Raw genomic sequence first — 26306 nt, 5'->3', positions numbered from 1 at the left:
TTGCTTATCAGTTTAAGGAGATTTTGGGCTGAGACAATGGGGTTTTCTAAATATACAATCATGTCATCTGCAAACAGAGACAATCTGACTTCCTCTTTTTGTAATTGAACACCCTTTATTTCTCTCTCTCACCTGATTTTCCTAGCCAGAACTTCCAATACTGTATTGAATAGGAGTGGTGAGAGAGGGCATCCTTGTCTTGTGCTGGTTTTCAAAGGGAATGCTTCCAGTTTTTGCCCATTCAGTATATTGGCTGTGAATATGTCATAAATAGCTGTTATTATTTTGAGATACATTCCATCAATACCTAGTTTATTGAGAGATTTTAGCATGAAGGGCTGTTGAATTTTGTCAAAGGCCTTTTCTGCACCTATTGAGATAATCATGTGGTTTTTGTCGATGGTTCTGTTTAATGTTTACTGATTTGTAGATGTTGAACCAGCCTTGTATCCTAGGGATGAAGCTGAGTTGATTGTGATGGATAAGCTTTTTGATGTGCTGCTGGATTCAGTTTGCCAGTATTTTATTGAGGATTTTTGCATCAATGTTCACCAGGGATATTGGCCTAAAATTCTCTTTGCTGTGTCTCTGCCAGGCTTTGGTATCAGGATGATGCTAGCCTCATAAAATGAGTTAGGGAGGATTCCCTCTTTTTTTATTGATTGGAATAGTTTCAGAAGGAATGGTACCAGCTCCCTTTTGTACCTCTGGTAGAATTCAGCTGTGAATCCATCCGGTCTTGGACTCTTTTTGGTTGGTAGGCTATTAATTTTTGCCTCAATTTCAGAGCCTGTTATTGGTCTATTCAGAGATTCAATTTCTTCTTGGTTTAGTCTTGGGAGGGTGTATGTGTCCAGAAATTTATCCATTTCTTCTAGATTTTGTAGTTTATTTGCATAGAGGTGTTTATGGCATTCTCTGATGGCAGTTTGTATTTCCATGGGATCGGTGGTGATATCCCCTTTATCATTTTTTATTGCATCTATTTGATTCTTCTCTCTTTTCTCCTTATTAGTCTTGCTAGCGGTGTATTTTGTTGATCTTTTCAAAAAAGTAGCTCCTGGATTCATTGATTTTTCGAAGGATTTTTTGTGTCTCTGTCTCCTTCAGTTCTGCTCTGATCTTAGTTATTTCTTGCCTTCTGCTAGCTTTTGAATGTGTTTCCTCTTGCTTCTCTAGTTCTTTTAATTGTGATGTTAGGGTGTCGATTTTAGATCTTTTCTGCTTTCTCTTGTGGGCATTTAGTGCTATAAATTTCCCTCTACACACTGCTTTATATGTGCCCCAGAGATTCAGGTACATTGTGTCTTTGTTCTCATTGGTTTCAAAGAACATCTTTATTTCTGCCTTCATTTCGTTATGTACCCAGTAGTCATTCAGGAGCAGGTTGTTCAGTTTCCATGTAGTTGTTTGGTTCTGAGTGAGTTTATTAATCCTAAATTCTAATATGATTGCACTGTGGTCTGAGAAACAGTTTGTTACAATTTCTGTTCTTTTACATTTGCTGAGTAGTGTTTTACTTCCAATTATGTGTTCAATTTTAGAATAAGTGTGATGTGGTACTGAGAAGAATGTATATTCTGTTGATTTGGAGTGGAGAGTTCTGTAAATATCTATTAAGTCCACTTGGTACAGGGCTGAGTTCAAGTCCTGGATATCCTTGTTAACCTTCTGTCTCGCTGATCTGTCTAATATTGACAGTGGGGTGTTAAAGTCTCCCATTATTATTGTATAGGAGTATAAGTCTCTTTGTAGGTCTCTAAAGACTTGCTTTATGAATCTGGGTGCTCCTGTATTGGGTGCATATATATTTAGGATATTTAGCTCTTCTTGTTGAATTGATCCCTTTACCATTATGTAATGGATTTCTTCGTCTTTTTTGATCTTTGTCGGTTTAAAGTCTGTTTTATCAGACTAGGATTGCAACCCCTGCTTTTTTTTTTTGGTTTCCATTTGCTTGGTAGATCTTCCTCCATCCCTTTATTTTGAGGTTATGCACATCACTGCATGTGAGATGGGTCTCCTGAATACAGCACACCGATGGGTCTTGACTCTTTATCCTATTTGCCAATCTGTGTCTTTAATTGGGGCATTTAGTCCATTTACATTTAAGGTTAATATTGTTATGTGTGAATGTGATCCTGTCATTATGATGTTATCTGGTTATTTTGCCTGTTAATTGATACAGTTTCTTCATTGCGTCGATAGTCTTTACCATTTGGGGTGTTTTTGCAGCGGCTGGTACAAGTTGTTCCTTTCCATGTTTAGTGCTTCCTTCAGGAGCTCTTGTAAGGCAGGCCTGGTGGTGACAAAATCTCTCAGCATTTGAGTGTCTGTAAAGGATTTTATTTCTCCTTCACTTATGAAGCATAGTTTGGCTGGATATGAGATTCTGAGTTGAAAATCATTTTCTTTAAGAATGTTGAATATTGGCCCCCACTCTCTTCTGGCTTGTAGAGTTTCTGCTGAGAGATCCATTGTTATTCTGATGGGCTTCCCTTTGTGGGTAACCTGACCTTTCTCTCTGGCTGCCTTAACATTTTTTCCTTAGTTTCAACCTTGGTGAATCTGACAATTACATGTCTTGGGGTTGCTCTTCTCTAGGAGTATCTTTGTGGTGTTCTCTGTATTTCCTGAATTTGAATGTTGGCCTGCCTTGCTTGGTTGGGGAAGTTCTCCTGAGTAATATCCTGAAGAGTGTTTTCCAACTTGGTTCCATTCTCCCTGTCCTTTCCAGTACACCAATCAAATATAGATTTGGTCTTTTCACATAGTCCCATATTTCTATGAGTGTGTGTTTGTTTCTTTTCACTCTTTTTTCTCTAGTCTTCTTGCTTTATTTCATTAATTTGATCTTCAATCACTGATATCCTTTATTTTACTTGATTGAATCGGCTACTGAAGCTCATGCATGCGTCATGAAATTCTCGTGCCATGGTTTTCAGCTCCATCAGGTCATGTAAGGTCTTATCTACACTGTTTATTCTAGTTAGCCATTTGTCTAACCTTTTTTCAAGGTTTTTAGCTTTCTTGTTATGGGTTAGAACATGCTCCTTTAGTTTGGAGTAGTTTGTTATTACCAACCTTCTGAAGCCTTTTCTGTCAACTTGTCAAACTCATTCTCTGTTCAGTTTTGTTCCCTTGCTGGCAAGGGGCTGTGATCCTTTGAAGGAGAAGAGGCGCTCTGGTTTTTGGAATTTTCCACTTTTCTGCTCTGGTTTCTCCCCATCTTTGTGGTTTTCTTTACCTTTGGTCTTAGATGTTGGTGACCTACAGATAGGGTTTTGGAGTGGATGACCTTTTTGTTGATGTTGATGCTATTCCTTTCTGTTTGCTAGTTTTCCTTCAGTCAGGCCCCTCAGCTGCAGGTCTGTTGGAGTTTGCTGGAGGTCCACTCCAGACCCTGTTTGCCTGAGTATCACCAGCAGAGGCTGTAGAACAACAAATATTGCTGCCTGATCTTTCCTCTGGAAGTTTCATCCCAGAGGGGCACCCGCTTGTTTGAGGTGTCTGTCGACCCCTACTGTGAGGTGTCTCACAGTCAGGCTACATGGGGATCAGGGACCCGCTTGGGGAGGCAGTCTGTCTGTTCTCAGAGTTCAAATGGCGTGCTGAGAGAACCACTGCTCTCTTCAGAGCTGTCAAACAGGGACATTTAAGTCTGGAGAAGCTGTCTGCTGCCTTTTGTTCTGCTCTGCCCTGCCCCCAGAGGTGGAATCTAGAGAGGCAGTAGGCTTTGCTGAGCTGCGGTGGGCTCCGTCCCATTTGAACTTCCCAGCAGCTTTGTTTACACTGTGAGCTACTCAAGCCTCAGCAATGGTGGATGCCCCCCACTGGTCAAGCTGCAGTGTTGCAGGTTGATCTCAGAGGGCTGCACTAACAGTGAGCAAGGCTCAGTGGGCATGGGACCTGCTGAGCCAGACATCGGAGGGTATCTTCTGGTCTGTTGGTTGCTGGGTCTGTGGGAAACACGCAGTATATGGTCAGGGGTGTACCGTTTCTCCAGGTACAGTCTGTCACAGCTTTCCTTGGCTAGGAAAGGGAAATCCCCTGACCCCTTGCGCTTCCTGGGTGAGGTGATGCCGCACCCTGCTTCAGCTCACCCTCCATAGGCTGCACCCACTGTCCAATGAGTCCCATTGAGATGAACCAGCTACCTCAGTTGGAAACGCAGAAATCACCCATCTTCTGCATCGATCTTTCTAGGAGCTGCAGACCGGAGCTGTTCCTATTCGGCCATTTTGGAAGCGATCACCCCCAAATTGTATTCTTAAATGGTTAGTAAATTATACGATTGAACCTTTATCAGGACAAATTTTCTTAACAAATAGGAAATTCCCTTGAAGACTCTGAAGTATCTGGCCCCTGTCTACTTTTATAATCTCCCCTTTACCCACTAGGCTTCAAATTCATGGGTCTTTTAGTTCTTCAAAATCACTCATCCCTTCTTACCACAAAGCCCTTCTGATGGTGTCTTCTCCTCCTGAAGATGTTTTCTATCCACCCAATCTAAAGCAGGTTTCCTTGGTTATTCTTTTTTTTGTGTGTGTGTGGCACTTAAAAACAACAAACAAACTTCACAGACCTTAACGCAACTTGTAATTACATATTTATTTGTGTGTTTGATTTTTTCCTCCTTTCCTCTCCATTAGTAAGCTCTACCAAGGCAGGGATCATGTTGGTCTGTTCATCACTGTGTGCCCACACACGCTTATGTCTGAGACCTAGTTTATTACATCCATTTAATAAAAATGACACCTGTAATATGACCTTTCAGTTACAGACTTTGTAGGGTTAAAAAGTACCATAATTAAATTACCCTGATAATAATTTCAATTTAGTTGATGTAAATGTAGAACTTCTACAGTAGAAGGAAAAAGGTTTTAATCCACTGTCAACTAAAAGGAAATTTCCTAGACCTCATCTGTTTTAAGAAGCTGCTCATTTTAGTCTGGATTAAAGTTTTTTTCCAACTAAAGTCATTTGCATTTCTTATTTCCCATTACAATCCTGGTCTAAGAATATAGCATGTGTATAATGATTTTAGAAAGTACAAAGCCTTTTATAAGAGTCAAATGCTGTTATAAATATGAAAATTTTAATAATACTATTATTAAATGAAAATGGTGAGGTAAAACTCAATTAGAAATAAGCTACAGTGATACCTGTGTTAACCAATTACCACTATTTTTGTAAAGTTCACTTGTGTATGGGGGAGGGTTGGTTAAGAAGATTGGCCTCAGTTTCTTGTCAGTATGGACTGAGGGACCTTTGGAAGAGGAGGCAGCTGTGGTACTGCCTCACCGAATATATTTAAGAGTTTTTAAAAGAGTGGTCAGCCCATTTGAAGGTTATTTTACAATCCTAGTGCTCAAGGAATCCAGATCCAGTAACTTGAGAGTAGAGGAGATATCTCCTGGATCTAGGATGAACTACATAATTTGCAGTGCCAGGAGCCACATGCAAATAAGAGATCTCTTGTTAAAAACTTATTAAGAACTTCAAGTTGGTGATGGTACAGCACTATAGCATATTTGAAGTAGGAGGCTCTTATAAGCACAGGGTTCTGTGTGATTGCACTGGCTGAATGCCCATAAAGCCAGTCCTTCTGAGATCCAACAGTCAAGCAGGATTATCCTCAGGTGCCGGAGAGTCACTAAAAGTTTTTGCCTTGTTTTTGCTTAAGAAATTAAAAACACTACATAAGAAGAATATGTTTGAAGAAATTAAAACCATTAAAAAATAACCAGAATTAGAAAGCATATTGATTCATTTCAGTGGCAAGAGATGTGGAAAGAGCAAATTCCTTGGCATGGCATGTAAGTCACTTCATGAACTAACACCTTGCCTATCTTTTTAGGCTTAGCTTTCAAGACACCCTGTGATACCCTACTTGCAATGACTTAGTGTCCTGAATGTTCCAGGCTCATCTATACCTTCATTCCTCTGCTAAAGCAGCTCCACAGTATGTATAGAATGCTCTTTCCTAGCTTATCTTAACTATCAAACACCTTTAAGATGCTAATTCTCTAGAAAGCTTTAATAACTTTAATAACTCCTGTGTAGCCCCAACCATTTTCCCCCTTCTTTGTAGCTCCCGCTGAACTCCATATAAACATTTAATAGAATACGTTTCTACAACTTTTTAAAAATTACATTTACTTATTTACATGTGTACTTCTCTCAAGTTGACTACCAGAGTGGACAAGCAAATTTAGGACAGAAACCCTAACACCTCTTCTTACCCCATCATCTCCAGCAAAATTAGTCAAATAAGTTCAATAGCTAAATGGTTTTGAAACTGTAGACAATAATTTATAGTAATGTATATGATTAGCATTCATTCTTTCATTCTTAAATAAGACATAGGCATTGACCTAAAGTACTTCACTGAGAGGTACTAAAGAGTACAGACAATTACAATATTGAATGAGAAACACAATGAATGTATAAATAGATATCATGTATAATCTTTCTTCTATAAGAAGATATTTCTATATTCCTATACTTTTTAATACCAATGGTTAGCATCTTAACTTTTGGTACATGATAAAACTTTCAAAGTTACAGAATATACTGTTAGAACCAATTCAGTAAATAATACACAATTTGTTTAGGGTGATTTCAAGCACTTATAAAAGACTATTATTAGAAGTTCTAAATAATTCTTAAAACTAGCCAGTTCTAAAATATAGGTAATATTCTAGAAATATAAGATGAAACAGAAAACTTTTCCAGAATGCTAGCTCGGTCTTCTTTCAGCTAGGGGAGATTAGTCATATTTGCAAATTTTGTCTGCTTATGAATACAATTGTCATAGTGATTTAAACATGTTCCTAGAATTAGATACAAATAAAAATTTAAATGTTTTAATCTAAGATCCCTGTTACTCCTTTCCTAAATTTGTTCCCTCACTTTCTTTGCTTTGTTTACCATTATTTAAAATAGATTCTAAAGCAGAAGTCCCATTTATTCAGGAAGTACTAATTTAATATATCTAGCCCAAAATGTATTCTCAATGCATGTATTTGCAGGATCTATCTGTACTTCAGTGGCAAGACAATTATATAGTTCCTAATAATTTGTGTCCTCTTACTGACAAAAAGGAAATCTAAAATTCATCAATAGATGGCCAATTTAATAAATTATGGTATAACCTTACAATAAAATAATAGGAAGTCATTAAAATGTATGAGGCAAATTTATACATCTCACATGGAAAGAGGGTAATGATCAATTCTTAAGTGAAAACCAAATTCAGAACCATGTGATAAAATGTATATTAAAAAATTATGTATGTATACAAATATTTATGTTTTGATATGCACAGTGGAAAGGTAGAAATCAAAATTTTTAACAATAGCTACCTCAGATGAATAAGATAAATATGTTTTTAAAAAGGGACCTACTTTTTTTTTTTTGAGATGGAGTCTCACTCTTATTGCCCAGGCTGGAGTGCAGTGGCGTGATTTTAGCTCACTGCAACCTCTGCCTCCCAGGTTCAAGCGATTCTCCTGCCTCAGCCTCCCAAGTAGCTGGGATTACAGGCATGCACCACCTTGCCCAGCTAATTTTGTATTTTTAGTAGAGACGGGGTTTCTCCATGTTGGTCAGGCTGGTCTTGAACTCCCAACCTCAGGTGATCAGCCCACCTCGGCCTCCCAGAGTGTTGAGATTACAGGCGTGAGCCACCATACCTGGCTGGGACTCACATTTTTGAAGATTCTGTTGGAAACTTTTTTACAATAAGGATGTAATATATTTTCATAATGAAAATAATAAAAAAAGATAACTTGAAAGAAGTTTTCTGCCATAAAACAGTCATAGCTCAGTATAAATGAGAATCTATATTATGTTAACAAGCTTTCTTTACTCTTTTAAAAGAAAAAGCATGTGACATGACTTTTCTTTTTTTTTTGGGGGGGACTGAGTCTCGATCTATTGCACAGGCTGGAGTGCAGTGGCATGATCTCTGCTCACTGCAACCTCTGCCTCCCAGGTTCAAGTGGTTCTCCTGCCTCAGACTCCTGAAGGGCTGGGATTACAGGTGTGCACCACAACATCTGGCTAATTTTTTATATTTTTGGCAGAGACAGGGTTTCACCATGTTGGCCAGGCTGGTCTTGAACTCCTGACCTCAAGTGATCTGCCCTCCTCGGCCTTTCAAAAGTGCTGCGATTACCGCCATGAGCCAATGCGCTCAGCCTACATCACATTTCTGAAATGGCAATTACAGATTTTTACTTTCTTAGTTAAAAGACATTACAACATACATTTTAAGGGGCATTTTAATGTTACTATTAAATATTAATAAAAATGTGATAAAGTCATGATTTAAAATGTTCAGAAAACCTTTTCTAAAGAGCCTATTTTTACTGTAATTATTAATATTCTGATTATGTGAAAGTGCATCTTAAGAAAAACCACTAGCGACTGTCATATTTTGAGATATCTAATATTTGTATGATTATTTTTGTAGCTTGAGAAATATATACTTATCAGTCATAAGCTTCTGTGTATATATATACACTATTTGTAAATATTTAATGAACAGTTATGTATGTATGAGATTGTGTGTAAGTACAAGCATGCATGATAACTAGTGTAAGAACATTCAAACCAGCACAGTTTTAATTTTGAAGATATGAAGTAGGAAGATTAAGAAGGATAATGAGAAGAATTATCCCAGAATATTAAGCAAGGTCAGATTTGTATACATAGGGTGATGCTGAGTTTGAAGAATCTTAAATATAATTTATCCACTATTTCATGCTTTTCCTTAGTCTAATGTCCTAGAAGATCCTAAGTTTTAAGGTTTTAAAGAATAATTTAGAAAGTTTAGCATTACATTTTTGAAAACCAATTGTTTTTTTTCCTATTTTTTTTATTTTGAGAAAATGTGTGTAATGATTCTTTCACTAGGATAGGATGACACTTTAATGTAACACATGAAATTAATCTCTATTTTCCTCCTAAATTTAATTTTTGAGTAAAACAGGAAATAATCTCTGATTATTTCACCTTCTGGGTTAAAACCCATAATTCTAACAAGTTGACATATCCTAGGTTGTTTAGGTATTACTGTTACCTCAGTAAGATACTCAGGTAAAGGTGAACCATCGCAGTCTGTATCTTCTGTTCTCTCTGCTGATAACTTCCCATTCATCTTTAATGTACCTGAGAGAGGAATATAAAGGCCAAGATGAATTAATAAAACTATTGAGGAGGTAGAAAAGTTTTCATTTGCCTGCAAAAGAAGGCAGTGTATAAACCAATATCGATAAATAGTTTCAATGTTTTAACTAGAAAAATTAGGAAGAAATGATCAAGTATATATCAGTATAAAATTTCTGGTTATAATTATCTACTAAAATTAAAATGAGAATGGCTGGGGGAAAATGTTTGGACTAACACTTCTAGAAGTAAAATTCATGATATAAATGATACATTTGGAGATCTCACTAATAAGGTAACCCACTTATAAATATGGAAAATAAAAAAAAGGAGATAACAAATTCTGTTTCTGAAATATTACACACTAATGAGGAATAGAGGAAGAACTAATGCATTACATATTTACTCAAAAAATGCTCCCTAGAGATGTTCTTGTACTCCATAGTATACCAATTTATTCATCTGGTTCATGTACCTGGAACACAGGAGTTTCCTGCTGCATTATTTTGGTTTAAAAGATTCTGGGCTTCCTCATCCACAACATCCAGCAGAGACTGGATAACTTCAGCTTCTTGGGGATCATCATAAATGTCATCTTCTTGTATACAGGATTCTTGAAAAATAATAATTTACATGGGGGTTTTACTTTAAAAATATTGACACGAGAAAGGGACAGGGCATTAAATAGAATTTGCTAGGTGCTTTCAAATTTTAAGCAACCAATTTTAAAAGTAGCAATGACTGGAAAAGTAGTTTACACTAATGTGATCCAGTCATTTTTAGTTCTAAAACTACCCTGGCTGCTATGATGAAAGACCACACAAATGTAAATTACAAAGAATAAACCAAAATCAATGTTGGTGATATGGCTTTTCACAAGGCATTAATAATTTAATGTTTATTTTCTTAAATGACTCTCAATGTATTAATTCATGAAAGAAACAAAGTTATGTTACAAAGATTAAGGATATAATAGATCAGACAAAACATCCTGAAGACATTTTTTCTAAACTATTAGGTAGCCTGTGAATTGCTACTTCACAAAATATAAGAAACACTGTAGAACACAGCAGCTATCTTTTCAATCACTTAAAAAAAATTAGTCTCAGAGATGAGAATGAATACTGGGACTTTCGTATATTGTTCTTTTGTTTATTTGAGCAATAATCTTTCCCTTTAAAGCTACAATAATATATAAAGCAAAGAAAAGAGGATACCTATTTTTTTTAATTACCTGAGTTATTAGGGCATTTAGAGTAATTAGATGACTGATTTGGAAAACTACCTTTGGACAGAGCCAAGTTTGGTGATCCCTTTATCTGATAAGTAGAACATTTTCCTTTGGGGTACGAGATTTCATTTATTTCTTCCCCATCAACCTAAAGCATAAAACCAAAGCAAATCATCAGACAGTATTTTACTAACTTCCAGGATTGGGGGACTGCACATTGTCTCTCTCCTCTTCTTTCTTAGTACAAGATCCATCTTATGTCTCTCCACCTTAGATCAGTGTTTGAAGGAAATATCAGTGCAATGAAATGTGCATAGGGCATGGGGCTTCCCATCATTAAATATATCTGGAAACACTAGGTGAAACAACATTAACTCAAAATTTTATTCCAGGAATTTTCACAGTCCTTGCTAATATAAACTTTGAGTTGCTAAAAGAGAACTCTATTATGTAGTACATCATCTGACTGAAGACATCTCTTTTTTGAAGCAATTTTGTAAGACTTGTTTTTCATACAATTTAAAAAAAGTTTAATAGGACTATTAAAGCTTAGAAGTTGAGGGAAAGAGAAAATACCAACTTTTCAAGTACTTCTGAATCTATTACATGGATATAGTCTCCAATTTAGTGACCTGATAATCTATTAGGTACAAAGATCTTCAAATCTAGTCTAAGTCTCAAATAAATTTAAGAAAAACAATGAATTCATAACAATAAAATAATTACTGAATAGAATGTAAATTTTGAATGCAATGTTCAACGGTCTATTACATGGATATAGTCTCCAATTTAGTGACCTGATTATCTATTAGGTATAAAGATTTTCAAATCTAGTCTAAGTCTCATATAAATTTAAGACAATTTTCAAAACAATAGAATAATTATTGAATAGAATGTACATTTTGAATGCAATGTTCAACTGTGAAGCACTTCATGGAGCATATTCTATCAAAAGAAAAATGACTTGAAAAAAATGCAAAAATAAATGCTTGGAATAAATTAAAATAATTTTATACAAATAAAAGGTTGTGCTTTATTCTAAAGGTTTCACTCATTCTATTAAGATAAAAAGTATACATGGTAGATGCAATAGAATTTTAAAAAATAAATAATGGTAATATAATATCAAAAAGCTTCACTGGATTATGAAACTCCATTCTCAATGAGAAATTAATAGTATAGATATTAGCATTCAACGACAGAGTATTGTCTGGGAGATTTCCTGGAAGATTTTAACAAAAAAATGCTGACAGCCATGAACAGCAAAAGTCCTGGTTTCTAGGGTTTTATGTTAATTTAACAAAAACTCTACTCTTCTTTCTTTCAAGAACATGCTGATTATTTAAAAAGAAGAGCACTATACAGTGTGAATACTACTAGAAACACATGAAAATTCAGTTGCTTTGCTATGTGAAATTGAAGACATTCTGAATAATGTCTTCATAGTGAGTGAATAGTGAGTGTTGCTGTAGCTCAATTTCAACACATACAAACAACAAAAAATTTTTGTTTTTGTGTCTCAGTCATTACTGCCTTAAAGTGTTCTGCTGTAATTATCTTTTCATGGCTTGCTAGACCAAGTCACAAGTGTGAGACAATATAATGAAATGAAAGGTGTAGAATTTTGGAATTCTGGTCATGAAATTATTTTTCTCCTTCCACACTAAAGCCAGCTCATGTTGACATAATAAGACTTTCAGGTTAATAAAAGAGCAATCCCTCAGTGCTGCATTTTACACGGCAAGCCATTCCATACTGAAGTTCAGAACATATTGTATGGGATGCATGTGGAATAAAACAATTCCATGAAATGAAGATCCAGCTGTGATCATTGTAGAAATGTAATTACATACCAGGAGGAAAATCACAAAAAGGGATGTTAGCCACATAAATGGGCATATAAGTAGACTTAAAGACGGCATGAAATGGAATTTAACTATGTATTAGTTTTGTTAAGTCACCCCTAGATTTCTCTGTGCTAATCTTAAATGATTAAAGCTGTCTCATTTAATCATTTGGTAAAGCATTTTCTAAGTCTTTCAAAAGCAAGTAAACCTATTATTTTTTTATTTATTTGCTACTTCTGTTTTTTCCTCACTGGCTGCACGGATTTGAACTTGAAGGTTACTGCTCGCCAAAACTAGCACAAAGGAACAATTCCACTCTTAATTACATTATTCTGCTCTTTCCATGGTCTAAGAGACAATCAAAAGAATTTTACATATTAGTAAGAAAAATCTCCGCACTAAAGTTATCTATTTAACTGGTTAGTGTATTTAAAAGCTGAGTGTGTGCCAAATGACGTACGGTTACCTATGTGAGGCTCTATGTTGTATGATTTACTTAGCAAGGCCTATCAGTTCAGTAAAATATAGCCTTACTATTAATATGAATATCTAAAGAAGACAAATATTTAAATATGAAATCAATTTGGTTCAAAACACAAACATGCTGTTATTTAGATAAGGAGGTATGACATGAAAGAGGGTGGACTTTTTCTTACCGTGGAGAATGAATCATTAGGAGTGAGGGCAGGCTGGCTGCAAGATCCCACACTGTAGGAACCTGAAAGGACAATATAGGAAGTAAGGGGATGAGCCAATCCAAACCACAAGAGGGTTATCAAAATAATTAAAGAAAACTCACATTTCTGGGATGTTGTTATTTTTATTAGTATACTAAAATAATTCATATTACAAAATGATTAAAAACCAAATAAATGGAATATTATTTGATTCCAAAGCTTTAATATTTTGGGGGTTTATCCCAAGGAAAAAGCTAATTTCCTTTTCTTTTTTTTTTTTTTTTTTTTCAGACAGAGTCACGCTCTGTTGCCAGGCGCGATCTCAGCTCACTGCAACCTCCGACTCCCTGGTTCAAGTGATTCTCCTGCCTCAGCCTCCCAAGTATCTGGGATTACAGGCATGCACCACCATGCCCAGCTAATTTTTGTATTTTTAGCAGAGATGGGATTTCACCATATTGGCCAGGATGGTCTCGATCTCCTGACCTTGTGATCCGCCCGCCTCAGCCTTGCAAAGTGCTGGGATTACAGGCGTGAGGAAAAAGCTAATTTCTTAAAAGAAAATAGTTCACATAAAAGCTAGTTTGGGCTGAATGGTTTGTGTGAGACACTGATTATAATTTCTCCCTTTGAACGGGTGAGCCATCACAGGTGCTTAACTATGTTCAGTTTACTATTTAAAAGAAGGTAGTAAGCTTTTTAAAGTCTGATTTCAAAAAGACTATCAATTCAATACAGGAAAATAAATTATGGATAAAACAGAAAAGAACTTTTAATATATTTTTAAGTCAAATGTTAATTTTAATCCTTAGCTATCATTACAACAATTCAATATATTAAAAAAGGAGATTATGTTTCACTTACAGCTAAAACATCACATATTTAAACATAACTTCATTCATTAAATTATATTTTCAAGAGACTGAGAAAAATATGGTAGAGTTTGGAAAACTTTATAAGAAAACAAAGAAAGAAACAAATATAGGTAAGTACATTTAAGAACCTCTATTTGGGAATGACCCTAAAATAATTCTGCCTAGAAAGATAAAAACTGAGATGGAATTTTTATAGACAAATCTTTAGAATTCTGTGGATGATGTTACATAGAGTCCAAGAATGGGTTTTAATATTCCTTGCAAGAAAAATATTATTAAACTTCTAAGAAAAAATAAAAAATATAGCAATAATACACCACTGGTTCAAAATAATCATATTGGCATAGTACAAAACATAATAGTTTATTATTTGTAATCTCTCTCTCCTGTTTCCCTAAATGCTTCCTTCCCTGTTTGCCCTACATAACCACCGAGCTGCTGTCACTATAATTTGCATTGTCTACAACTCTGTAATAGAATCATACAGTATGAACTATTTTTTTTGCTCTGGCTTATTTAACTCAGAACATTTATTATGAGGTTATTTTAATTACTTTTTTTGCTTGTATCAATAGTTCATTCCTTTTTATTGCTGTATGGTTTTTCATTGTTTGGATATACTACAATTGGTTTATCACTTCAATAGATTTTGGACATTTGAGTTGTTTCAAATTTTGGCTATTACAAGTAACCTCTAGAAACATTTCTGTACAAGTTTTTATGTAGAATATAGGCTTACTTTCTTCAAGTGAATAGCTGGCAGTGGAAAAGCTGGATTATATTTTAGGTGTAAGTTAAAATTTTTAAGAAATTGTCAAGCTGTTTTCCAAAATGGATGTGCCATTTTACATTCCCATTACCGTAGTAGAGTACAGTAAAATGAATATATCCTTACCATTGCCTTTGGTTGGCTTTGGAGCTGAAACAGCAGACCTCTTTGAACTGGGGACCACTGGAAGATCATTTCTGTGTTGTAAAAAAAGACAACTGCAAATTATCTTGGCACATTGTAGCCTCGACCCCCCAGGCCCAAGCAATCCTCGTGGCCTCAAGCAATGCTCCCACCTCAGCCTCCCAAGTAGCTGGGACCACAGGCATGTGCCACCATGCTCAGCTATTTTTTTGTATTTTTTGTAGAGATGGGGTTTTGTCATGTTGCCCAGGCTGGTCTCGAACTCTTGAGTTCAAGCAATCCACCTGCCTAGGCCTCCCCAAGTGCTGAGATTACAGGTGTGAGCCACCACGCCTGGCCCGGGAGATATTCTTGACCCAAAAAAGGTTAAGAATCACTTCTTTATGTAGTTTTTCTCTGGGCTTCAGTTTAACATATCACCCTATTTCCCCTTCTATTGAAAACACTGCTAATATTCATTATCTAATAACTCAGTTCACTGTCACTTAGTCAATAGTTCAAAGATAACTTAGAAGTCACAGATCATTAAGTTTTATATATCTAAAGCCCTTGATACGTGTTTTTCTTTTAAATTAAAGTGAAAATCTAGATGAAATATTTCTCTTCAAAGGACTATAAGAAGAATTGTGCCACCCAAAGTACAAAACAGCCAAAAAGATAGCACCTTAGAAATAGAAGATTAGTATGCAATCTTATTGTTGCTGATAATTGAGAGAAAAGGGGAGTTGCCTAAGGTGTACAGTATTGGGAGAGGCAATATATTTCAAGTTCTGAGTACCCTTGTATGTTCTTGCTGACTAGCCCCAAAATGCAAGGTCCTGACCTTTTTTTTTATCTGGGCCACTTCTTAAGGTTGTATCTGCAGTGAGCAACCATGAAGGATGTGGTAACTTCTCTCCCCCAACAAAAAACAGGCTTTCTTACAGACTGCTATAAAATGGTGGGTTCCCAAGGCTCTTCTTAAAGCATTCCTCTCCTATAACACAACCCATTGCATGTGTACAAATCCACAGGCCCACATATGTCATTTTTATAGGACCTGGAAGACATGTGGAACTGACACGGATGCCATGCTCACGCTGCTTGCTATGCATTAGTAATAGTCTTTTATCTCTGATTCAGGAGTTTTATGTCTTCTACCAGCATCCATGTAACAAAGACAGGCTAGCTTATTAGCTTGCAAGTACAGTAAAATTCCAAACCCTTTACAGTTCCCTTTATGGAAGGAGGTCATAAACCAAGGAGTATGAGGAGTCTCTAGAAAGTGGACATACAGATAATTACTACAAATATACATCCCTCCATTATTGCTACCCTATGGGCTTTAATAAAAGAGGGCAGACACACACAATGAAGAGAGAGCTAGACGAAGAATGAAGGAGAAAGTAATTATGACTACCATGACTGTATTTTTGGTGACTACAGCTAAGATAAAAGCAGAAGGACAAAAGAAAATTACTTCAAGGCTGGGCTGCTCTACTAATTTTGAGGCAAAATATTCAGTTGGACTTAAAGTTAGCAAAAATATTAATTTTCACAGAAATACTTTCCAGGTTGTTTGAAGACTTCCCTCCCTAATTAACATTCAAGTAGACCTATGAAAACAATTGTATGCCAATCCAATTTTTAGATAATATATGAAGGAATCAAGTCAAAGACTATGTTCAAGGGGAAAAAAAGTACACAATCTAATTTACAGGTTCAGAAGGAATAAATAAGTCTATAATCAATGATTTGATGAACAAGTCCCCATACGTTAAAAGAAATAATTCACAAACAAAAATGTGAATTTCCCTTTATATAATTTAAGTCTGTAATCTAGAAAGCCTGGATTCCTGTAAATTGTGGTAGGCAGAATAATCCCCTTCCAAGATGTTTATGTTCTAATGATTCTGTTCTAATCCTCAGAACCTCTGAAGATATTACTATTTATATGGCAAAAGAAACTATAGATGTGATTAGGTTCAGATTTTGATATGGGGAGGTTATTTTGGATTATCTGGGTGGGCCCGTTATAATCACAGGGGTCCGAATAAGTGAAAGAGGGAGGCAGGAAAGTCTGAGTCAGAGAAAGAGATATGGCAGCAGAAGCAGAGGGTGCTGCAGTTGCTGGCTTTGAAGATGGAAGTGAGCCATAAACCAAGGTGTATGGGGAGTCTCTAGAGGGTGGAAAATAGATTTTCTCCTGGGACCTACAGAAGGAATGCAGCCCTGCTGACACCTTGATTTTACCACAGGAAGGCCCATTTTGTATTTCAGACCTTCAGAACGTTAATATAATAAACTTGTGTTATTTTAAGCCACTAAACTTACAGTAATTTTTTACAATAGTAATAGGAAACTAATACATTTTCTCAATCTATTTCCATTGTAAGTGAAAGCAAAGTTGCTATTAGCATTTTTTTACAATGTGAAACTGTATAAGGTTGAGTAGATGTGGTAGTTCTATGCCTCAGGGGTAGCAGGCATGAGGTTCCAGTAGGATTAATCCTATCCCAGCTCTGGGAATGAGCCAGGACTGGCTTAAGCCAATCAATACTGATGGTCCCCAACTTACAATGGTGCAGCTTTATGACGCTGTAAAAGTGACACGCATTTGGTAGAAACCATACCTGGAATATCCATACAATCATCCTGTGTTTCATTTCCAGTACAGTATTCAATAAATTACATGAGATATTCAACATTTAAGCTTTGTGTTAGATGATATCCTATCCAACTGTAGGATAATGTAATGTAAGTAATGTAAAACTGTTTATAGTAGGCTAGCCTAGGCTAATAAGCTGTGATGTTTGGTAGGCTAGGTATTTTAAATGCGGTTTTGACTTATGATATTTTCAATTTACCATGAGTTTACGGGGATGTAACTCCACTGTATGAGGAGCACCTGTATATTCTTATCCCTTGCTTCCAACTTAGAGATTGACCTTAATTTAGGGAAAATGCTACTTGCTTGAATAGTAGTGATTGGTGAGAGTTCTGTTTGAAGACTGCTCTAGGTGATGTGATGTGGTATATAGGTGGGAAGTATGAAAATCATGTAGTCATTTGATTATCATAAAGAAAACTGACATAGGGAGGAGGAAATAACTAAAAGTAGCAAATAAGATAGAGCCCTGATCAGATTTCACCTGATGACCACCTTATCTCTGGAATTTTAAAAGTCCAATATAAACCAATAAATCTGGGGCTGGGCAGGGTGGCTCAGCCCTATAATCCCAGCACTTTGGGAGGCCAAGGCGGGGGGATCACCTGAGATCAGGAGTTCGTGACCAGCCTGGCCAACATGGTGAAACCACGTCTCTACTAAAAATACAAAAATTAGCCAGGTGTGGTGGCGGGTACCTCTAGTCCCAGCTACTCGGGAGGCTGAGGCAGGAGAACCGCTTGAACCTGGGAGGTGGAGGTTGCAGTGAGCCAAGATTGCTCCACTGCACTCCAGCCTGGGCAACAAGAGTGAAACTCTGTCTAAGAAAGAAAAAGAAAAATTCCCAATAAATTCCCTCTCTTTAAACAAAAGTTGAGTTCTATTTTCTATTACTTGCAAGTGAAAACATCCTAACTGATAAATGTGGTAACCATTCTATTATTCCCTTAGTGTTCTCAAAATCACCTATGAAGAAGTCTGTTTTAAATAATTTATTAAGTCCTGCCAATGTAGTCTATGAATTACTAATTCAGTAATATAATTTCGGAGAATGTAAGTATAATCAATGACCTGATATGCACACACATGCACAATCAAAACTCATAAATAATTGCAGAGTACCTTGTTGCTTTCAATACCAATGAAGGAAATGACATGTCTAATGCTCTGTTAACTTCCTCCAAGGTCATTCCTTGTGTGCTGACTCCATTCACATAATGGATGACATCTAATAGCTGGAGATTACCCTCAATGGCTGCGATGGACCTTGGATTAATATCACTAATATATACCACTTGATAAAGGCTGTCATGACCTCCAGATAAGGAAAAACCTTGAAAGAATAGAAAATGTTTGTTTTCTCAGTCATAAGAGTACTTACTCTTAAGCTAACCAAGAAAATCATATTGTACAAAGTTTGACTTTTCATTACCCAACTCCTCTTTGTTGCACGTTAGTGTTATGTCCGGTAGCAAATGAGGCAACATTGGTATTCTGGGTAATTCCAGAACTCGTCCAATAAGTAATCTGACTGTTTTGGATGCAGCTCTGAGCAGATTAACTGCATCTGTGTGAGTCATATTAGTAACATCCGTATCATTAACCTACAAAACCAAGAAAGGAGCAAGTGAGAATCACAATGTTTAGAAAAGAGAAGCTAAATTGCCAAGAAAATATAATAATCTTCCTAATTTATAATATATATTGGCTAGTAAGAGATTCACAACAGTGATCTCTAATTTATTGGTAATCCTCTTTATTATGGAAATCATAGGCACAACGATCAAGCCATTACAATGAAATAATAATGTTAAATCCCTAACAAATGCATCATTATTTTGCAAATCCAGGAAATTCATCCTCTAAGTAATTTAAACTCTTTCTGGCCCTGAGACCTAAGATAGCTTGTTTTATGCCATAACTGAGATTAAAGGGACTTTCAAATTAAAAATAATTTCCCAAACTGTTAACGATATAAAGGCCTTTACTTTTAAGTGGTGGAAATAGCATAAACCGAATAGAGAAATACAGTATTACAATAATTCAACCTTCTTTTTTTTGGCTTGGTCTTTGTCTACATTTACACAAATAATCCATTCCTCTTAAATGTCTCACCTTTATGAGCCGGTCCCCAGGTTTTAGCCTTCCATCACTTTTGGCTGGATCCTGTATGACATCATGAACATAACAACCAATTCTCTGATTGCCTTTGGTTACTGTAAAACCCAGGCTTCCTTTTTCTGATTTAATTAAGGTAATGAGGAGTTCTACTTCCTAAGGGAAGAAAACAATACTTTCAGGTTGTGTATTCTGCACTATAGACAAACAGAAAGATGACTATTATTTCACTTAACAGAGGAGAAAGTCAAACCTTAAAAGGTTACTTAACTTGTCCAAGTGGAGAAGTCAAGTCTGTCTGACTCTAGACAGTCTGTCTGATTCTAGACAGACTGTCCCCCGACTGCATCCCATGTAAAAGTTAAGTTTAAGTACAACATTATGTGTTTGTCTAGAGACAGCAGACACAGAATTTACTCATGCTTTCATTCTTATATTTTTAGGATAAATAAGGACACAATAGTGGTTATACTTTGATGATCACAGAATACTTTTTGGAGGAAAGGTTCAGAAAAAAAATTCATATATTTCTAAAATGCAAAGAGCCACATATTTCTAAACAGATGCAAAGAGTCACAAAAAGATTTTTTTTTTTTTGGTAAAAATATGAAGTCTTTTGGTGATTATCACAATCTTATTAATTTTGTTGTATAAATAAAATATACTTTTAAAAGATTTCAAATGAGACACAGAGGTTGCTTACAAGGGTGAAAGATTTCTAAGAAAAATTAAAGATTATTTTTACTTCATTGCTAAGAATGAAACTGAAGATGTAGATGCTGCACACCCCTCATCTCCAATACACACATGCACAATTATAGGCCAAAAAAAAAAAAAAAAAGTACCTGGAAACTTAGCTCCAACACGTTAACAGTTTTGGGGTAATAAGATTATAGTGGCTTTAATCTTCTCTGTTTAATAATTTTTCTACAATAAACATTTATTACTTGGATAATAAAAGCAGTATTTAAAAAGGCCTACTTTCAATCAATGTAAAGGATATTATACTTGGAAATTTTGTTTCCAGATCTTATTTGTAGGTTTAGAAGTTCTAGGATTATTATTACAACGTAAAGGATGCCATTTGAGCACACAAAAAAAGTGTGGAGGAGAAAAAAACTTACATTCAAACTTGGTTAAAAATTAAATAGGTAACTCATCAGAATTTGAGAAGCAGACAAAACTAATATTTACTAAGGGTCTCCTCTGTAGCAGATACTATACTAGGTGCTTTACATATGTTATTTCATTTAATCTTCACCACAGTTCTGTGAGGTAACTTGCTCCATTTTATAGTCAAAGCTACCAAGACTCAGAAGAATTAAGCGATTGGTCCATAGGAGTCTGCCAAATTGTCGCAAGTCAGTGGTAGAATCAGGATTTATACTCAGGTCGTTTTGCCTTATTTCTTAATTTCTCAGCATAGAACCATACCAGATATGTTATCCATTTATTAGACACAAATATGAAGCTATTTTAAAAGATAGCTTTTTCCCTAAAGGGAAACTTTATTAACACACCTTCTTTTAAAAATATGGATTTTTTTTTTTTTTTTTTTTTTAAATATAGAGAAAACAACTTACCAGCTCAAAGTCTTCAAGGTGATTTTCCAAATCATTTTTCAAAGGCGTCCAGTTTTCTTGTCTAGTTGGTTCAGAAATGTGATGTATATGATACTTATCCATCGAATTAGAGGAAGCAGATTCTGATTGGGGTTGATAACTCTGCCCAGGAGCCATATCCGGTGGTAGAGAGGAAGAAGGATTACTACAGAGACAAAGAAGTAAGACTATTTTCAGATACATTTCAATGTCAATATGGTAAGTTTGTGCCAGAAACAGAAAATGCTTAACAAATATTCATGTCTGATTTGAACTGAGATCCCAGTTACTTTTTGTATGACTCTGGACTATGAATTTACTCCATATCTGTTAAATGCTAAAATTAACAATAATTTATTCCCTGTCTAGGTTCTTTTTTTTTTTTTTTTGAGACAGGGTCTCACTCTCTTGCCCTAGCTGGAGTGCAGTGGTGAAATCGCGGTTCACTGCAACCTCTGCCTCCCAGGGTCAAGTGATTCTCCTGCCACAGCCATCCGCGTAGCTGGGATTACAGGTGTGTGTCACTATACCCAACTAATTTTTGTATTTTTAGTAGAGATGGAGTTTTGCCATGTTGCCCAGGCTGGTCTCAAACTCCTGAGCTCAAGCAAGCTGCCTGCCTTGGCCTCCCAAAATGCTGGGATTACAGATGTGAGCCATTGCACCGGCCTAGGTTCTATTTTGACGAAGCTCTTTAAGTTGCATAAAGTCAGCAAGATAGGTTAAATAGAATTCTTTGATTTCTAGTTGTTAATTCAAAGCTGAAGCTAATGTTATGAGAAGCTTAATGTGTGTTTCAACATAATAAGGAAAAGAAGAAAGAAGAATAAAAGTCTGACTCCTGTGGTTATTTTGGATAAAATATGAAGGAAAAAAACTTGAACAAATATGGTTGGATGTGGATAGATACAAAGACATAAACAAAGAGTAAAATGTATGAATAATTATGTGATGTATTGATGTAGTCTTTCTCCTTGTATGCTTCTATGTTTTCAATCATTTCTTCTTTTCCCCATCTTCTTTGTCTTACCTTTTGCAAACTCTCTGCCCTTATCTCCCCTCTATATTTCTGGTCCCTACTCTCCCACTGTGTTACTGCCTAAATAAGTCTCTTCTGTTTCTGTTTAAGTAGTATGATTAATGGTGCAATACAAATAACTTTCTTAGTTACCAGTAAATATGCTCAAGAGGGAAGAAAGACTCAGGCTGACTGACTAGAGAGCTTATTGGTTTGCTAACTAAAACAATCAGTCACAATAGCTAGACATCCAATAGAGTCATCCTCTGCCTAACCACTGTGAAGGTCACAGATACATACATTTCATTCTTAGAGAAATGCATGTTGCTGCTACTGCTAATAAAAACAACCAGTTGCTTTGAGCTGTTCACATTATATTGATGATACCTGTCCTCAAACTCTGGTTTACTGGGAATTTTCTGAGGATAGTAAAACATGGTACAAATGGTATCTTCTTGACTCTTGGGTGCTTCATGATGACTCTGTGCCTGTGATACCATGCTGCTTAGAGTCTGATGCAAAGCTGAACTCCAGGTCGAATTTGATATGTTTGCTGGAGCTGTCACTAAGTCATCTTCTCCACTCCCACTGCTGTCACTGTAACTGTCTCTTCTGGATGGGGACTTGCAGTGTTTCTTGCTTTTGTCAGACATTTCATTTTCATCTGAGCTGGTGCTTTGCTCCACACACGATGGTTGAGAAGAGTCTTTACTGCTGTTTGGAAGTACTTGTGCTGGAGACTGAAGTGGGGTCTGTAATGGACACATTTAAAGAGATTCGTGACCATTCTATGAATTTTAGAAGCATTTATTTGAAAATAAACCATTGAACAACTTTCTACCAAAATATGCATTGAATTTTCTGATAATAAAAGTAATTTATGTTCACTAGAGAAAATAATATATAAAACAGTTAATATTGTACAATTTATATCTTGAGTTAGAACTAGAGTAATATGTATTTTGTCTCATATTTTCAAAAATTAGGGTTCTATCATAAATATTTTCTTAAGTCCTTAAATATACTTTAAAACAATTTTAATACCTGTATAATGGTCCAGTGGATGGCTATACCTTTATTTCTGCCTTCTCCTTTTATTGGACATAGAGTTGTTTCTAGCTTTTCATTATTAATAGGAATCTAGAAGAACCTCTTTGTATGTAAATTTTTACCCGAGTTTCTATTACTTTGTAATTTTCTATACTGTCAGAATATAGCACATTTTTAATAGGCTATTTAAGTATTTCCAAATTGTTTTCTAAAAACTGATACCAACTTATATGCACATCAAGAGAGTTCCATTCACTTTTTCCTATCTGGTGCCTCAAATCAATGTAGTTTTTTAAAATGCTATTTATAATGCATCTCATAGAAATGTTATTTTCCTATTAATGTTCTCCTAATAATATTATTTTCCTCTTCCCCCATAATAAGGGTTAAAACTTCTGGCCCAGATAATCCTGCCTTTCATACCCAGGAGTCACTATTCACTGGTAGCAGAAGGCTATTTTAAGTAGACAGGCCAAAAGCAGTCTTTCTTTAATGAGAACAGTATCATCTATGTCTATGTAACACTGAAACAGCAATAATGAACATAACTAACTCCACTTTTGTTTAAGAGGCCTTTATCCATTTCTGCACGTAGACAAGGATAATTTTAGAGCACTGAGATAATATGCAAAAACAGCAATCATGTAGTTTTAAAAAGTAACTCTGGGATCAAAGAAGAAGTATGTAAACAACTATCTGTGTTATGTTAAAGATTTATAGGAGCTTTGTCACCTGACTAAGGACAAAGAGGTTCCCAACCTCCTCCGGCCCTTGCTGGCACCCAGATGTCTGTGGTCTTCGGTCACCTCTTGATCTCAATCCCCTTCTCTTCCTCTTGCCCTTAACTTAAAAAGAGACTGAAATCTATACTGACTTAAGATAGTATTTTAGGATGACCATCTTCTCAGTTTGCTGGCTTTCCAAATAAACCTGCTTCTCTTCCTACCAACCCTTGTTTCTTGTGTACGGCTTCTGAGCTGTGAGCAGTCAAATCTAAATTCGGTTACATTCAGATTCCTACCTGTCAGTAAATAATTTATAAGTCACCATTTTGGATCCCTCAGCTATTCTTTGATGTAAAAAAGGGAAATGGATAAACATATCCCTTTCTCTGTGACTTTGTGTTAAAAAAGGCTAAAATTCTGAAGAATTCTCATTTTAATCCAAACTAGCTCAGAATAAGAATCACTTTTCCTTGTTTGGTTCAATGGAGAAATAGACAAAAGGTTTTTGTAACATTACTTTATGTATTTTTCTGTTTCTATTTATGCTTAGGAAACAAATCCCCAAAATCTTAGAATTGCGGAATTGGAAAGGGGAGAAGAGAAGTGAAGTAAATTACTTTATATTATTATACAAATATGGAATACATTCAAAGAAGTTGTCACATACAAGATAACATGCCTACCTAAAACAAGTAGCCAGGTATGAAACCCAGGAGAACAATTCATGATGAAACTACACAGCTGAATTAGCTAGTTGCTAAGTTGATATGCTATAAAAATGTAAATTACTTTTCATAAGTCTCACCAAAAGCGCAGTATCAATTTCCGGTAGCACACCAGGTGGAGGTCTGCAGAGAAGCAAGAACACTTCTGGAGCAGTTCCCCTGAGAGCAGATATAACTTCCTGGGGATACCATGAATGACAAATGAAGGTACAGTTAAACCAGCATTATGAAACCATTTTGAAAGGCCAACCCATCTCATCATTAAAAATGCTATACTCCACATGCTAGGGGCTCACCTGCTGTGATAGTCCTTTCAAAGAGGCTCCATTCACTTTCAAGATAACATCTCCTACATCAATTTTTCCACTTTCTGCTGCTGGCTGTCCAGGAAAGAGCTTTTTAACCCTTACTATGCTGGCATTAATTTGCTCCGGTATAAGATTATCTTCTCGAGAGAAACTGAATCCTAGACCTGAGCTATTTTTAAACAATTTTACCTCAAATGTATTTTCTGGAGAAAAAGATATAAAAAAATTGAGATATTGTTAACATGTTGTCTTTACATATGAACATACAAACATATATACTTCTAGACACATTTTAAAAAGTCTATTTTCCCATATTTACAGCTCTGTATGTACTTACTGCACTCTTATAGTATACTGAAGCCGTATTCTACAGTCTATTTCCATCATTAAGAAATCTTATCAACTAACTGCATGAACTAAGCTGTTTGATTAGGAAGGAGAATTCTGAAAGTAGGATTCTGAAAATGGAATTATGCATCAAACTCATGTATTTTAAAAGACACTATGGTTGGGCACAGCGTCTCATGCCTATAACCCCAGTACTTTGGGAGGCCGAAGAAGGAGGGTTGCTTGAACCCAGGAGTTTGAGACCAGCCTGGGCAATACAGTGAGATCCAATCTCTACAAAAGCAAAACAAAACAAAGTATGACAATAGATTAAAAAAAAAAAGGGGAAATTCCACGGAAGGACAGATATGGGAGAAATTCAGGTATACAGTGTGAGAAAGATGAAAAGAAGAACAAAATAAACGTTAGAGGAGGTTATGTGGAAATAAACTGACATTGTAATATTCTGGGGAGGTGTAATTTAACTTAGATAAATTGCAATATTTCAATAAATTTCTTATCAGTTAAATAAATTAAAAGAACAATAACCAGAAAATAATTTAAAAACATATTTAAAGTCTTTGCTCATGGTTGATTTGGGTGTTTAAAAAAAAACCAAACTGATTTAAAGAAAGAATGATGGGGCTAGGTGTGGTGGCTCATGCCTGTAATCCTAGCATTTTGGGAGGTTGAGGAGGGTGGATCACCTGAGGTCAGGAGTTCAAGACCAGTTTGGCCAACATGGCGAAACCCTGTCTTTACTAAAAATACAAAAATTAGCCAGGTGTGGTGGTGTGTGCCTATAATCCCAGCTACTCGGGAAGCTGAGCCGGAGAATAGCTTGAACCCAGGGGTGGAGGTTGCAGTGAGCCAAGATTGCACCACTGCACTCCAGCCTGGGCAACAGAACGAGACTCCGTCTCCAAAAAAAAAAAAAAAAAAAAAAATCTAAGGGTCAAGGTTTCACATGGGTTTGAAGGCATCTTTTCACTTACTAAATTTCATTTCGAATTTTACAACAATTTAAAGGATTTTTAAAAGACCATAATCATGCATGACTTCATTATCCA

The 26306-nt window shown here is 35.9% G+C and overlaps 1 protein-coding gene across 1 annotated transcript in view; it reads right to left on the bottom strand.

Moving 5' to 3' along the window:
• PTPN13 (protein tyrosine phosphatase non-receptor type 13) overlaps window positions 1–26306 on the bottom strand; it is a 222809-nt gene that overhangs the window by 25381 nt on the left and 171122 nt on the right. The window contains exons 29-40 of the mRNA XM_031664826.1: window positions 24898–25112; window positions 24682–24780; window positions 22489–22853; window positions 21066–21249; window positions 19480–19638; window positions 18797–18968; window positions 18487–18697; window positions 14700–14770; window positions 12909–12970; window positions 10460–10553; window positions 9650–9787; window positions 9089–9177 (exon numbers count right to left, since the gene is read on the bottom strand). Of these exons, the coding sequence (XP_031520686.1) occupies window positions 9089–9177; window positions 9650–9787; window positions 10460–10553; window positions 12909–12970; window positions 14700–14770; window positions 18487–18697; window positions 18797–18968; window positions 19480–19638; window positions 21066–21249; window positions 22489–22853; window positions 24682–24780; window positions 24898–25112 (1859 nt within the window). The remainder of the gene's footprint in view (window positions 1–9088; window positions 9178–9649; window positions 9788–10459; window positions 10554–12908; window positions 12971–14699; window positions 14771–18486; window positions 18698–18796; window positions 18969–19479; window positions 19639–21065; window positions 21250–22488; window positions 22854–24681; window positions 24781–24897; window positions 25113–26306) is intronic.

The sequence above is a fragment of the Papio anubis genome, chromosome 3 (genome assembly GCF_008728515.1).
Source record: "Papio anubis isolate 15944 chromosome 3, Panubis1.0, whole genome shotgun sequence".
NCBI classification, from domain to species: Eukaryota; Metazoa; Chordata; class Mammalia; order Primates; family Cercopithecidae; genus Papio; species Papio anubis.
This window is presented reverse-complemented; position numbering and strand designations above follow the sequence as displayed.